We start from the raw sequence: 16,377 nt of genomic DNA on the forward strand, positions 1-16,377 counted from the left end.
CCATAATTTGGATATTTCTGGATAACAGGTACCGTATATACTCGCGTATAAGCCGAGTTTTTCAGCACCCAAAATGTGCTGAAAAACTCAAACTCGGCTTATACGCGGGTCATACCTTTCCGCGGCCCCAGCAGGACTGCCTGTGACTGCCTGTGTCGCCGCCCGGAGCAGGTCCAGGAGCTCCGGGCGGCGCGTCCTTCCCTGCCGGCGTTCGCTTTCAAAATGGCGGCGCCCATGGCCGCCACGTGGGTAGCGGCGCCGGCCGCTACCCACGTGGCGGCCATGGGCGCCGCCATTTTGAAAGCGAACGCCGGCAGGGAAGGACGCGCCGCCCGGAGCTCCTGGACCTGCTCCGGGCGGCGACACAGGCAGTCACAGGCAGTCCTGCTGGGGCCGGGTCACGTTTTACTGTGACAGAGGGAAGGACAGAGGGAAGAGCAGCAGACGTGAGTGCCGGGGTGGGGAGAGCGACGGGGTGGGGAGAGCGACAGATGGGGAGGGCAGGGGGGGGAAGTGGCAGAGGGAAGCAAACATGAAATGGGGGTGGCAGAGGGAAGCAAACATGAAATCCGGGCGGCGACACAGTCAGTCACAGACAGTAACAGGTACCTGCCCAGTGTCCCCCAATTGTTGCGGCCGGGTCACATTCACATTTTGAAATCTGACATGGGGCCCCTAGGCTTATACACGAGTCAATACATTTTTCCAGTTTTCTTAGGTAAATTAGGTACCTCGGCTTATACACGGGTCGGCTTATACACGAGTATATACGGTACCTGGATAATGGATTGCATACCTGTACTAATTCTGCTATGAGCAAGAGAACACATTCATTTGCTGTAGGTGTCAGTACTCAGTGGTCATTGTGGGAGATGCATGGCTTTTAGCATTGCTCAGTTAGCTGTGGTGGGAGCATCTGTACAAAGGAGCTTTGCCTAATGATGTCCATTAATCTGTCCTCTCTTTTAACAGATGTAGCCATTGGTGCTTTCCTGTCTGACTCCGCTGTGCTGCTCAGGTGAGACCCAGAATGGTTTCATGCGCAAGGAAGAAATAAGAGGCAATTGCAGATAAAACAATATAAAAAGCTTTCTAGTGATCGACCCCACAGTGTGAGCTAAATGCTATTTATTCAGGCACTCATTTATTTTCTGTATTTAAAACCCTACATTTGCTCTCAGCTACACAGCATGCGGAAAGATAAACATTCCATATCATAATTGTATTATACCTACTGCATAGCTCACAAATTACATTTACATAGAAATATATTGTGTGCAATTAGACCTAAATGGCTTTTTTTGTTGACTATAATTGTATCTTGATAATTACATGTTTCTGTCTTATAACCATAGGTTAATATCTCCTGCAAGATAATGTTATTTCATGTAAATAGTTTCTTCTAGGTAAGAATCAGTGGGAAGTCATTTTAATTTGATTCTTTCAATTGACTTTCCATCTTCCACATATTTAAGCATTTACAGAAACACAAAATCATACTTATTACCTAATAAAATATAAATAGGGTATATTTTTCCCTTTAAAAACCAAAGTAGACTTGTGTGAGTCTGAACTTGTTGCTGAAATAAATGCAATCTCGAATTTCAATATATTTGCCGCACGTGGAGGCTTATTTACCAGCAGTCTCATTTTAGTGGTTTTAGAGGTTTTTGAAACCACAACTAACCTAACTTTCTCTAAAACCACAATTGTCAACGAATCTATTAAAAAATTTAAAAACACGAATGAGTATTTGTGATGAGTATTTTCCAATCCAACCTATGGGTTAACCCAGCCCACACATCAGTTGTATACAGTATAATACTGCACACTCATGTGTGGTGATGAGCGAATTTGGGGCGTTTCGATTCGCCCTATAATTTGTGAATTTCTCATGAAATTTGTGAAACGGCGCTGGTTCCATTTTAACGGACTCCGGTGTCCATTTTTTTTTGACGCCGGCGAATTTTCGCAGCGGTTTCACAAATTTATTCGCCAGGGGGAATTCCCCGCAAATTTGCGCCTAGCGAATAAATTTGCCCATCACTACTCATGAGCAGGGGCGCTGGGCCAATAGGCTCCTGGTAACTTTAGGAGCTGAATTTCTGGTTTTCAAGCCATAAATTCAGCACTTCTAGTGCAGAAAGTGCAATTACAAGTGCTTCTCTGCGCTAGAATCGTGGACTCCCCCGTGGGGGAAGGGGAGGGTGGCAGCAGCATGGTAGTGCCTCCTTCTCATGAGTTTACTAAGGGGCAGATTTATCAAAGGTCGAAATGAAAATTCGAATTTAATTTTTTTTTTATCTAATTTGATCTACTTTTTGTGTACTTTTACTAGGGAATAGCCCAAATTCAATTCAAATTTGAAAAAAATTCTTAAATTCAAAATTTATCATGTACTGTCTCTTTAAAAATTCGACTTTGGCCATTTGCCATCTAAAACCTGCCGAATTGCTGTTTCAGCCTATGGGGGACCTCCTAGAACATATTTGGAGTCAAATGGACTTTGAAAGATCAAAGTTTTTTTCAATCGACCTACTCGATTTTTTTTTTAATAAATTTCGAATTTTTTTTTAAATTCGAATTTCGAAGTTTTTCAAATTCGAAATTCGACCCTTGATAAATCTGCCCCTAAGTGTAGGTTTATTTGATAATAAAACTAGAACAAAAACTGAAGTGGGCTTTCTCTTATTTATACCTCGACTGGTAATTGGTGTTTCTCAGTTTATAGAGGTACTAATGAATGCTATTATGTCATGAAGTATAAGCAATAACACTTGTGCGCTTGTTTATGGCAGAACCAGACCAGTGATCATTATTGATGCGTTTCTCAAGTTGCCAAGCACTGTGAATAAGACTAAGTTTGAATGTATGGAAAATGGAGTTGCTGTTGTGTGCATGAACGTCACCGTTTGCTTTGCCTATCAAGGACTCGACGTACCAGGTTACATAGGTAAGATTCCTTGTTTATATCCACAGGGCCTTTTTTGGTTTTACATTTCCTTCTGTGTTTGTCTGATGGAAACATTAATACTCAACAATTATTTTTTCCTTATTACCCTAATTTCTGTGAGTGTTACTTGCTCAGATTGCAGTTCTGACTTTTCCTAGGCAGCTGTTTGGTCACACCCTTCATTATCCAAATTATCCACATTTCTGTGTTTTTGTTGATCCAATTAATTGTACTTTTGCCTTTCAGTTATGTTCTATAATATCACATCGGATGTAAGGAGAAAAAGTGGTACCCCTGCACGATTTTACTTTGTTTCCAATGGAAGCTCAGATGTGATATCAGGGACAGTCGAAATCCGTCAGAAGTCTGCCAACTGTAAGACTCACCAAGCATTCATGAGAGTAAGATAACTATAGTTTGATTATTTATTTGCTGGATAACAATTATTTGGGAGTATTTGAGAGTATAGATGCTGTCTCGTTGGCTAGGTGCTAGTGATATAACACTTTCACAACTGAAATGATTTCGGGAGTCTAAAGGAACATCCCGTAACTGTACATGAGGACAACTGGAGTTTTTTTTTTGCCTTGGGATAAAACAGCAATCCTGTGCCTTTAAATTAGAAATGCCAACAGTAAATGACAACTTTGATGCTGTATGTGTATTGTTATACATAAAAATTAGTATGAACCATTTAAGGAGGTAATTAAAATAATAATGATATTATGATGAACAACATGTGTATGTTAAAGTGCATCAAATACTGTATCTGAATGGATTTGAACATGCCTAAGCGAAAGAGTTTGCCTTTAATGTTGCCTCCAGTGAAACATAGAAGGGGATATATTCATGTGAGCAGTGTATTGCGAGGGAGCAACAAGGCAGCGCAGCTGTTAGACTCCTGATTGCCTCTGTAACGCTGTAAATATTCATAGCGTGTATTTTGTGTTCAGCTCAGTGAATTTTCTGCTCGGGAACAAGCAGACATAATTTAATGTGCATTAACATTGTCACATAAAACACTTGCTAAATTCTGTGGGCATTTCATAAAATCTGAGGATAGAATAATTAATAGCTAATTAGTTTAATGAACGTTATATACAACAGCAGCTGCATAGAAACCCTAGCAGAGAATTGCTGCTAATTAAAGAGCATGATTTGGTTAACCAAGCTTTGAGATATCTTTATTCTTCTGGTTGTCTCACACAGGTCTACAGCTTATCCGCCTCTCTAGATAGTAGGGGCCATTTACGAACTGGAAGATAGGGCGCAAAGTACAAAACTGTTCACAATCCACCATTTTTATGTAACGCTACACCCTTCCTTGCAGTGTAAATTAACTGCCAGATGCCACCCATATGCATGTAGGTATCCCTGTTACCCATCAAGTAACTTGCTCATTATTTAGATGTGATTTAGGGAGCAGCAGCAGACTGCATCTGGGCCCTGTACATTCCCCCTGTTCTATGTGAAAGGTAATTGCCCAGACCTTGCCATTGCAATTACATTTCAGGTGATCAGTTCTCGGAAATGCTCACTGCATTCACAGAGTTCTTAATTCTGGTGATCATGGAAAATCACGATTTATTAATCCTGATGGTTTACTCATCTGGAAGGCATTCCCTTGTCTTTACATTTTAGAAACATTTGATGACATGCTTGCATAGTTTGTATAAGGTAGATTTGTTTAAGTAGGTTTATTTTCTATATTTGTCTTATTTAGAAGGACAACAGGGATATATTTACTCCCATACACATGGAATCATCCTATTATCTGGGGAAACACATTGTAAGTAAAAGGAGTGCAGATGATTTCCAGCCTCTTCAGCCAGTTCTCCAGCAGAAAGAAGGAAAAGGAAATGTCATAACAAACAAGGTAAGGCTGATGTAGCACAGTTGTATGTAATGTAGCAGCTGCCAGTTACTATTACAAAAACAACTAAAAGTATGTTGCTTCCTTTCTGTTATACCTGTAGGGGGAGCATTATCCCCATATTGGACGCAATGATTCGGACAAGTGTTAGCACTTGGTGCTGCTGCTGAACAGCGCTGTTTCCTGACACCCATTGAAATTGATTGTGTTTCACTATTAGAAACTGTCAAATGCATTCTGACCAACTGATAAATATGTCTGTTTGATGACACTTTCCTGACTGTCAGGATTTTTTTTCTTGACACTATCCCTGCTGCTTTCTCCTGCTTGCCGCTCACCAGTCTTTTCCTTCCCCTATAGATCAATTCCCTTCCAATTATGCCTTTCCTCCAATTATGGCAAAGGCATCTTCTACCAACCCCTAGTTCTGGAGAGAGTATTCAGGTTTTCCACATAAACAATTTGACCTTCTTTTAACAATGTTGCACTTGTTAAAGCTGCATAATCAGTGATACATCATACTGGCATATTCCAGATATGTGGTTCGCAACCTCCTATGTGTTCCAACATTTGCTCAGTGCCCTTGATCTGATACTCAAGCTACAGGTTATTGTATTGTATTATTTAACCGGTTTCCATTCCAAAAGAGCAATGGGAGCACTGCGGGCACCCTGAATCTGACATTTTTTGCAACAAAATTATCCAAATAAGTATGTTCTATCTAAGACAACAAATAAACCTTTACCCCAAACGTGTCTTCTGACTCCCCATAAACTGCCTTGCTACCCCTAAGTTGAAAAACCCTTGGCTTATGACATCACTTGTCATTGCAGAATAGTGTTCATACTTATTAAAAGGAAATGATGTATTCAGTTGGTTATATAGAGGTATTATATAGTTAAACACATCATTAGGTAGAATATATTTTGAGCTCTATTAGGTCAGTAGCTATCATGACCACATGGGATTAACAATGCCTCATAATGAGCCTGTGCCTTTAAGCATAATAACTCAGGCATATTGATAAATAGGAATATACAGAGAAGGGAATTATCTGATATGTGTGCTAAAGAGATTACATTCATCTGTTCCAAAATCCTAATGATTTGTCATGTGAGGAACAGCCTGGCGAAATATCCATAAATGACAATACAAAGCACTGTTTGTACTTGTCTCTGCGCAACATTTAATAAGCAGATGGTTGTATATTATAGGGGACAGATACAGTGTGTTCTGGTTTGATATCTCCCAGGAAAACAGGACTCACTGATCTTTATTGTGAAATGTAGATATGTAACAGCAAAATCTAATGAGACTGTCTCAGTGCAGATAACACCCACCATTTCTCATTTAGTTGCTATATGAAATAGTTCAAGATGCTATACAAGAGGTAGGTGCCTGTAGACTCGCTGTCACCCATTTTAGTTATATACAAAGATGTATTTCTTAGATGTGTGTCAGATTAGATTTCTAGTAAAAAAAAAGAAAACAGAAGAAAACAGAGTGCACTTTCTGGGCACATGGAGGGTACTTATCACATTTATGTGAGTAGGGGGTTATAGAAGGTATCTGTACTACTGCCTCTTGTAACAAGTATAATGCTCAGTGAGTGGTGGTCATGTCTTTCTTATCACTATTTTACTAAGTAGCAGGACTGAATTTCAGGCCAGCTATTGTTGATGTTGCTCAGGAAAGACATCAGAAACCTCAATTGGTCTTTGCCATGTCTTTTCTGAGCAGCACAACATCAGAACAGTTCTCTGTTTTTCCGACCTTGACATTATAGTCTGTGAAACTGACCAGTTATAGTAATAAACAGCTTAATAAGTTAGGAACGGGAACATTTGAATGTAAACTGCAAGAGTGCTTAGGAAAGCATCCTGAGGTATTTTACATGCTTGCAAAATTCTCTATTAAATTGTTAACGCCGTTTGTTTTCTAATGCTTGGATATTTACATATTCTGACAGGTTTATTTTGCAAGGTACTGCAATTTACCTAACTGCTCAGCAGATTTACAGATAACTGGAAAACGCTCTTTCCCCAAGTAAGTGCAAAAGGAATAAATAAAGTAACTTTATATTTTTTTTTATTTCCTTGTCATTATAAGATACATCTTTTCCTTCCTGTTCCACGTTAATGTATAATGGTAAATATTTTAGCATGGACACATGCGGATTGTCCAATGGTTCTTAAGTTATATTTTATGCAATTTTGTATGTCTGATTCTGCGAGATTCAGAGAAGTGACAATTCTGGTGATTTCACACAATCTATGCCATTTGCAGACCAGTCCATAAACATTCCTGCTGTAAACTGGATTGTGAAAAATACCTTCTTCTGTATATTAGACGAGCAAGGGTGCCTTACTGTAGAACTGCTGAACCTGATATACCCACCAACTATGACACCTGTTTAATGACCATTTGGAACTTTTCTTATTTTGAGCGAGCTTTTATAGAGAAAAAGTGCAGTTTTGGGAAATAAACTTGGGACTTGGTGGCACTGTATGGTTATAAGATTCATGCCATGACAATGAATGATCTCCTCCGAGAATAATCAAGGTGGTTTAGACTGAAATGTTTTACTATATTAAGTAATTGAATTTATTATGCTTAACGTCCTTCAAATATTCATTGTTTCCAAAGATTTCTCTATATGTAGAATTAAATTATCATAAGGTGTTTCCCACCCTATGGGTGCTACACATCAATGAAACGCTGGACTCTAACTTAACAAACTGGCATCTCTCCCTATGAACAAAGATCCATGTCTGATCAGCAACCACTTTAAGGCACATAGGAAGCCATAGAGAGAGAGCAATGGCATACTGTATACTGAGAATATCTGAAACTGTTATAAAGCAGAAAAACAATGTTACAGCTAAATAGGATTATTTTTAACAGGTGCCAGCAGATTTCAATAAGTAGCACTAACAAGCCTGGAATGTGTAAAGTGTTTAACAGGTTGCATTAGAGTTGTTGTCATTTCTTAATTAGTAAATGCTAAATTTGCTGAACTATTGGCTCTTTTAGAGAATTTGTGATCTGTAACTCAGATAATCTGGTAGTAGAATATAAAGGATCCTAATCTGGTACAGGGGAATATGTAATTGTTATACAATCATGACTGTTTACATCTTTATCAAATAGTCACCATTATTCATAAAAGCAAATATCCTCTTATGATAAATCATGCAGTAATGATGTGGTTAAGAGGTTCAGAACGACTGACATCTCTGTGAGCAACTCATTTCCTAAAAAATATTTTAAAAGGGATTTCCAGCTTCTAATGTTGGACCAGAAAGTATGTTTGAGCACAAATAGCAAACATCTGCCATCCAAGGTCCAGCAGAAAACCAGATTATCCTGTCATTTGCACCCTGTATGAAAGGTAATAGTGCCATATAAATATATTTGTTGATTGCAAAACAATGGCTACACATCTACATAAAAACAAAATCATGCCAGTTACATGAACACAACGAGCAGGAGTTACTCCTTGTGGGTGTGAAGGCCAACCCTGTATTCTGCTTAAACTGAATGTTAGCAGCACCCACTTTCTGAAGTGGTAAAGCATTAATCAGCTTAGGGGTGATTTACGTCAGTGTTAATAGTCGCACTATTTTGTTGCGACTTTTTCCCGCACCGACTTTTCCGATCAAAATTATTGGTAAATTAAGGGGATTCGGGTTTGGTCAAATTTTTTTGTATCATAGTGAGAAAAAGTTGAGTTTTAGTAAATATCCCCCCCAAGTGTCTAATAGTACATTTACACTACAGATGGAGCAAGCTCTGTTTTGATGTCGTTCACTTGGGACACTAGGGGGCAGATTTATCAAGGGTCGAATTTCGAGTGTTAAAAAACCCTCAAATTCGACCCTCAAAGTAAAATCCTTAGAATTCGAATATCGTTACTTCAAATAACTAGCATCCAAAGTGTAACTAAAATGTATTAGCTAGGCTGTTCCGCAAGGTTGTATACACAGTAACAATTAGAAATAGAAACAGTGGAGTTGGAGCCGTGCACTCAGCTAGCCAAGTACATCAGGTCCCGCCCCCCAGCAACCCAGTTCAGGACACCTGCTATGATCCAGTATACTGACAATGCTTACTAAAATATAACGTTTATTATTTCCTTTAAAATACAAAGTATATAGACGCATCAGGCGTAAACCCCAAAACACCCCACCACCGCACTGACAAACTCACTGTATACATTTACACAGTGCTGGACCATGTCCATAAAACACACAATTAAACATCGCAAAAGGTGGACAGATGGAAAGAGCTTAGTTTGATTCCAAACAGTTAGGCTAAGCAGTGCCATGCAAAATGCTCAGGTAAGTAACCAGCCATATTACTTTGCCCCTCCCTTCCAATCCCATGCTGGACGCCTGCCTGTCTACGTAGGGAGAGATAGGAGCTGCTCTCACCATCCTCCACCTATGCCGCCTTGCCCTACGCGTTTCGCCGCGTCACCGGCTTCCTCAGGGGCATAAGTGAGTTGCGGTCGTGGAGTCGCAGTTTAAATACAAATCTTGCCGGTATCTCCTAGGGGAACTTCCGCTGTATTGCGTCATTAGCGGAAGTGCGGTTCAGCTTGGTTGCGATCCTACTGCGCATGCGTGTAACGCGCCAGTCACCTCTATGATCCACCATAATGCAGATGCTACTGCGCATGCGTGCTCGGCGCAACTAACCCGAGAATTACCAGGAGCATCTATTAATGAAGAGACTACTCCGGCCCGGGATATATGTATATAAATAAATCAATGAACCGCTTGGTATGCATTGTCAAGCATATTACCCTGTCAGTAATATAACTAACTGTAAAGTTAGAATAAAGTATAATAAAAAATTGCTGTATATAAATCTATACGTGGGGAAATAAGGTAAGTATATACACACAGGAGCCATTCAATAAACTACTCCACGAAGTCATAAAAAAGGTGAAAAAGTAAATCCTTCATTGAGACCATTGGGGGATTTGCTATTCATGGCATAAATCCATCTAGCTTCGGCTTGCAGTAATTTTTTGTTTACATCTCCTATTCTTGACGTTTGTTTTAATTGTTCTACTGCCGAGAACTGCATTACTTTAATGTTGCCATTATGACATTCATTTATATGTACTGCTATCGAAGTATTACGCTTGTGTTTTACATCCCCCACATGCTCCAAAATCCTCCTACGGAATTCACGTAGCGTTTTACCTACATATACTTTTCCGCATGCACATTGCATTAAGTATACTACACATGTGCTTTTGCAATTCATGTAGTTCTTTATAGTGTAATCTACATTGTCCCGTGATTGCATAACATTATGAGTTTTTGCCACTAAGGGACAGGCTGAACAATCGCCACACTTGTAACAGCCCTTCATTTTAGATGTTAGCCAAGTAGTCCTTGAGGCTTGAGTATAGTGACTCCTTGTGAGTTTATCTCTCAAGTTTTTGCTCCGTCTAAAAGTTATTAGTGGTGACTCACCAATCACTTCTCTTAGTTGTGAATCTTGCTGCAATATATGCCAGTGTTTGTTCACTATGTGTTTAATTGTATTGTGTTCTGCACTGTAATCACCAATCAATCTGAATTGTTTAGTATTATCATTACCATTCCGCCTATTCACTTTACTGTTGGAATCTTTAGAAACCAAAAGAGATTGTCTGTTCGTATCTAAAGCCCTTTTGTAGGCTTTTTTTAAAGAATTGTGGCTATATCCCCTCTCTCGAAACCGCTCATATAGCTTTTTGGCCTCAATCTTGAAATCATCCTGGTTGCTACATATTCGTCTGATTCTCAAATACTGTCCCACAGGAATCCCTGTGATGGTTTTTTGAGGGTGTTGACTGCTTGCATGAAGTAAACTGTTAGTCGCCGTCTCCTTCCTGTATAGGGTTGTTGCTAGGTTGCCCTGTTGGTCACGAAAAATTTTAATATCTAAAAAGTTTACCATTTCTTTGTGTATTTGTGCTGTCACCTTTAAATTAATGTTGTTGTTATTAAGTTTATCAACGAATGTGTAAAATTGTTCACTGGTACCCGACCATATAATGACTATATCGTCTATGTAACGAAGCCATAGCGATATCAGTTGTGCGTATTGAGCCAGTTGTTCACTGAACACATAGTTCCGTTCCCACCATCGAATATCGTATTCGAAGGATTTTAGCGCAAAATGTTCGATTGAACGATCAAATAAAAATAGTTTGATCGAACCATAAAATCATTCGAACTGAACGATTTTAAGCGATCGATCAAAGGATTTTTATTTGACCCAAAAAAACTTAGAAAAGTGCTGGGGAAGGTCCAAATAGGCTAACATTGGACTTCGGTAGGTTTAAACTGGCGAAGTATGAAGTCAAAGTTTTTTTTAAAGAGACAGTTCTTCGATTATCGAATGGTGGAACGATTTTTACTTAGAATCGTTTGAATCATTCGATTCAATCGAATTTGACCAATTCAATGGTTTAAGTACCCAAAAAAATACTTCGAAATTCAAATATTTTTTTATTCGAATTATTCACTCGAGCTTAGTAAATCTGCCCCTAGGTCACAACATGTCACTGTATTCATTTCAGTGGAAAAGGTTTTGTAATAAACTATATAAATGGAGCCAAATTAGCCTAATTTCCTTCTAGATGAAATTTGCTCCATCTGTCACTGTATGCAATATTCTTTGCTCTGAAGATGAGATTGAACCGTTTGTTGTCAAGAGCAGCAGTGGTCAGACTTTACCAACATAGACTAACATGGGCTTCTCTCCGAGTGAAGCTTATCTCACAAAAATCTTACATCGTAAGGGCATTAAGATTCTGTAAAACTGCTATTGGAAAAGGAGCAGTTCTATTGCAATAAAGATAATCCTTATTGCCATGGTTATTAACAGTCAGATGAGCAGTCTAACTGAGATGTTTGTGGACAGTGCATGCCTTCTCAGATGAAGCTGAACTGGTAACTTCAATCTCCCTTTTGGCCACCTTTAGGACATAGGCTATGTACCTAAAACATGAAGTTCTGCTTGTATAAGGAGAAAAAATACAAGAATAATATTTGTTAGGTATTCCCATCCGGCACGTGGAGATACATGCATTTGTTATCATGCTTAGTAGGGTCTTTTTGCGTATAAAAGGATAAAATAAATACATTCTAATGTAATTGCTACAGCGTTAGCAACATGTTTCTATCTAATGTGCTGTTGTCTTGGAAGCGAGCTGGCTATGCTGTGCCTTCAGCATCTGTTCCTTGTCTCCTTGCCAGATTCTTGTCCCTCAGGTGTACGCTGACTAATGAATTGGTCCGGAGCCAGAATATTCTGGAAATGACTCTTTCATTGCAAGTTTCACTGATATTGTAGGAAATACATTAAATACAGATGTGCGTTCAGTGCCTGATTGTTCCTTTTCTTGTTTTGCCACCCAACTGGTTCAATTATTGGATTGTCTCTGGGAAATCTTGAATATTAGCTGCTTGATAAGGTTGTACATAAATATGTTTAACAGAATATAATTATTGTTATCTGTTTTGATAGTTAAATAGACATAGAGGTTCTGATACTAATCTCATAGTCTATCATTTAGTTTAACTGCAAATGATGAGTGGTTGGTGCTGTTCTCATTTAGATTTTTAGATGTGTATAATGGATTGTGAGCTCCTTAGGGCAAGGACTTCATCCCAACTGTGTACTGAAAGTTCTAATCTCTTAAGCATAGATGTATCTTTAGTTACTGTATACTCATTACAACTATACCCATGTCTATGTTGTTTGCACCTTGTAAAGCACCGCTCACGATTGTGGTTCTATATAAATAAATTATACATAATCAGGGGAATGTAATAAAAGTCGCAAAGAGCAAAACAATTCGCACCAATAAGACTAAAAATCCACATCTCGCAATGTAATATTGTTACTTAAACTGTTATTGCATTGCGAATTTTAATTGCGCATTGCGAATTTTAATTGCGCACTCATAAGAAGTGCTTGAAGGTGTTGTAATCTTTTGGAGCAAACATAACGACTTTTTCAGTAAGAAGTTTTATTACATTAACTGCGCATTGGCGCAAACTATAAAATTCGCAAACGGTCTTTCACTGTCGGAAGTGGTTGCTAAACAGTTTCCGGGCTCGCAAAAGCTATATTAAATTCGCACAAAGCAAAATTTGTTCGCGCAAAGGCATAACTTTTCGCATTGCGAATAGTTTTTCCGTTAGCGATTTTTATTACATTCCCCCGTATGTGTATACTCCATTTTTTTTGTGTTTTATCACTTACCTTTTCTATCCTGCATTTCTCCAAGGCCATTTGAAGGTAAAACATATCTTGCTGTGGGTGGCATGAAGAGCTTAATGATCAATATTACTCTCTTTAATGGAGGAGATGATGCATTCCAAACTGTTCTTCGGCTGAGACTCCCAAAAGGACTTTACTTTGTCAAAGTTTTTGATCTGGTAAGATGGTGAAATATTACACAAAAAAAAACAATAGGGTTATAAGGTCCCTTATGGATCTATTTGTATATGACTATCAGGGCCGGACTGGGAGTAGAAAGCAGCCCTGGCAAAAAAAAAAAAAAAGATCAAAGCAGCCCACACATTAATGCGTGATGGTGTTTTACTTATACACACGCATATTTTATATATGTCAGGACATAGGCAGCAGAAGATGTTTTTGTCTGGGATGGGGCAAAGGGAAAGAGTTTTGGTGGCGTGCGTAGCGTGGCAAAATAGGCCACGCCTGTCGTTTTAGGCCACACCCACTGAAATCCACCAACCTCTACATTTATTTTTACAAGATTTTTCGGAGCACCATAGCAGCAGCAGCAGAAACATTTGCTGAATGCCTTATAACTCAGAGCAACAGCATAATATTAAGATTATTCTGCAGTAGACTAATAGTAACCTGGGTTCTATGTATAGGTTATAAGACCTAATTTACAGTAATAGAAGAGGACACTGGACCCTCAAGCACATTATATAGTGACTAGGCAGTACATTATACATTAAATGTTAGGGTACTGGTACTCCCATAAGATTATACAAGATGCAACAGGGACTGTCACCCCAAGCACAATATGTCATGAAAGCAGGGGGCACAGAAATCGAAATCACAATAAATAGAGAGAGGCAATAGATACTGCTATCCGATGCACATTGTAGACAGTGAGAGGTAGTGGGGGCTGACACCACAAGAAAAGCAAGCAGAAGGCAACACCAGTTCTTTGCCACTTGAAATTATGAGTATATTTTCATCGGTTGTTTTGCTGAATACTTGCTGCTCCCAGTTATACTATGAGATTTTGCAAGTTCTTTCTGTGCTTCTGTTTTGAATTTTGGCAGACAACTGAGAAACACAGCATAGTCAATAAGACAGTGATCTTAAACTAAAACTGGGTAAAGAAGAGCAAGTGTGCCATTTACTCTTTCTAGATGTGCCTCTCCTTCTATTCCACGATTCTTTATGTCCAGTCTCCTTATTCTCCATGAATCTCCATACCTACCTCCCACACACACACACACACTCGTGTCAGTTTTTCTTTTCACTCTAATGATTTATTTGTAGTTCAAGCTCCGGAGTAGCATTGGTGGTTCACTGGGCTCTTGTCCTTACACTATTCTGTAATCTCCTTGGTCAGACGCGTGCTGTGCCTGCGTGCACCTCTCTCAGTGCGCAGAACAAGCCTGGGCCAGGAAAAGCAAATGATCACTGAACGGAGAGTTCAAGCCACTCACTGAACCACCAATGCTGCGATCCCCTGGCATGGCCTCCTGGTTCTGACGCCTACAGGTTTACTTGAAGTGTTTAATAGGGCAGCAAGTGCCGCATCAAATCAGGCAGTGGGCGGCCCATTTAAATACAGGGTAGAGCGGCCCCGCGGGCATTTGCCCGAACAAACAGGTTACCAGTCCGGGCCTGATGACTATCACCACTTGCTGCAGACTTTAACCCCTTAGAGCTAGAAGCTTTACCGGTTGGTCTTCCCTGGTATAGAGAAATGAAAAATGAATTCATAAGATACTAAATAAGCCCTGGCTTTATACTCATCACTTGAAAAAGCTTGAATACCCTGCCAAGTTCTACTTTTCATGATATACACAGCAGTATAAGCAATGTGCTGTCCCACTGGCTGACAAATGTATCTGAACAAAGAACATTGTGATGCAGTCATTCTCCTGCTTATTGGTAAATTTCACTAGATGGTTAGGCATTATGACAGCCTCTTCTATAATGTCATTACTGTGTTTTTATGTTCAGCTTGAGAAAGAGATCAACTGTGCAGTGAATAAAGAGGAAAATGAGCAGACAAGGCTTGACTGCAGTGTTGGCCATTTCTATGTTGATGCATTTTCTAAGGTATGTCCAGAAGCATAAAGTAAATATTGCAACATTTTCCAATATTGTCCTCTGGCTACATAAATGTGTCCTGTCCCCCCGCCTCCCACCAACCACATATGTATTGATATGTATTTTATAAAAACATTACCTGTAAAGCTTCAAAATACAGCAATGTCATTGTCTTTACTGCCCCTTCTTTCTCTTAAATAGACATTCTTCCAATCCCCATGAGAGTTTTACACTGACCAGTATTCCCTCACTTTGTGGGTTTGTGTAGTGGGCCCCTGATGTGGCATTTTAATAATTTTTTACTAAAAGAACAACTGCATCATTTACAAATCTTAAAAGATTCAAGTGCTGGGGCCCTAAAGGGATCGAAACTACGTCACATAAGACCCATCCATGGAGACCTTGTTCCAGTGGGATTTCAGGGTAGTGCAGATCTGTGGGTGCAACACAGCACTGTACTGAACAATAGCCATGATATGGACAGGTGCTCCTACATTTCATTGGAGCTCCCTTGCTTGTGCATCTGAATAACATACAAGTTAGGAGGCATCCATATAATGGCTCCAGTTCATCCATTATAAATACAATGCTGCAAAACAAAAGAAAACACCATTCATGGGAGAGTTGTATGTCTTTCCTTTACATTTAAATACCTATGCCTATAGATTCTAAGCACAGGGGATGGTGCAAAGTGCAAAAAAAGTTTTTTTTTTCAACTTTGCACCTTGCCCTGTGCTTTATAAATGAGGCCTAATTTCTTTTAGTAGATGGCCATATCAATACTTACTGCAGTGTTGTTGAGCATTCTGCCACAGCACTGCCACTTGGCATTATAAAGTGGTCTCCCTAGTCCCAATTTGAAATCATACATCTGTTTGCACAGTCTGTGCAGTAAATAAGATGCTCTGTGACTTCTTAGTTTAATACATAAGTGCATATCGTAAATATTGCTGCATGTTGGTGGAGGGGAAGCGATTTAACATAGAACTGACTGATGTCGGCCACAGTACAATGAACGTGTTTGTTGAACTTCTTGTACTAATTTGTTTTCTCGGAAAAGCTTGCATTGAGCCCAATTAATAAGACGTTTTCCACTATTACCTGGATTGTTGTTTAGTTCAGCAGAGTTAGTATTTATTTATCTTGCCAGGCAGGTGCTGACACCATGGCTTCTCTACTTCTAAAAGACTTAATAACTCAGCTTGTG

General features: G+C 39.3%; 1 protein-coding gene across 1 annotated transcript in view; it reads left to right on the top strand.

The window, feature by feature from the left end:
- The window catches only part of itga4.S (integrin subunit alpha 4 S homeolog), a 63,295-nt gene that overhangs the window by 37,648 nt on the left and 9,270 nt on the right, over positions 1–16,377 (top strand). The window contains 7 exon segments of the mRNA NM_001087975.1: positions 973–1,018; positions 2,799–2,953; positions 3,200–3,354; positions 4,677–4,829; positions 6,796–6,872; positions 13,126–13,276; positions 15,081–15,179. Of these exon segments, the coding sequence (NP_001081444.1) occupies positions 973–1,018; positions 2,799–2,953; positions 3,200–3,354; positions 4,677–4,829; positions 6,796–6,872; positions 13,126–13,276; positions 15,081–15,179 (836 nt within the window).

This window comes from Xenopus laevis, chromosome 9_10S (genome assembly GCF_017654675.1).
Source record: "Xenopus laevis strain J_2021 chromosome 9_10S, Xenopus_laevis_v10.1, whole genome shotgun sequence".
Classification (NCBI taxonomy): Eukaryota; Metazoa; Chordata; class Amphibia; order Anura; family Pipidae; genus Xenopus; species Xenopus laevis.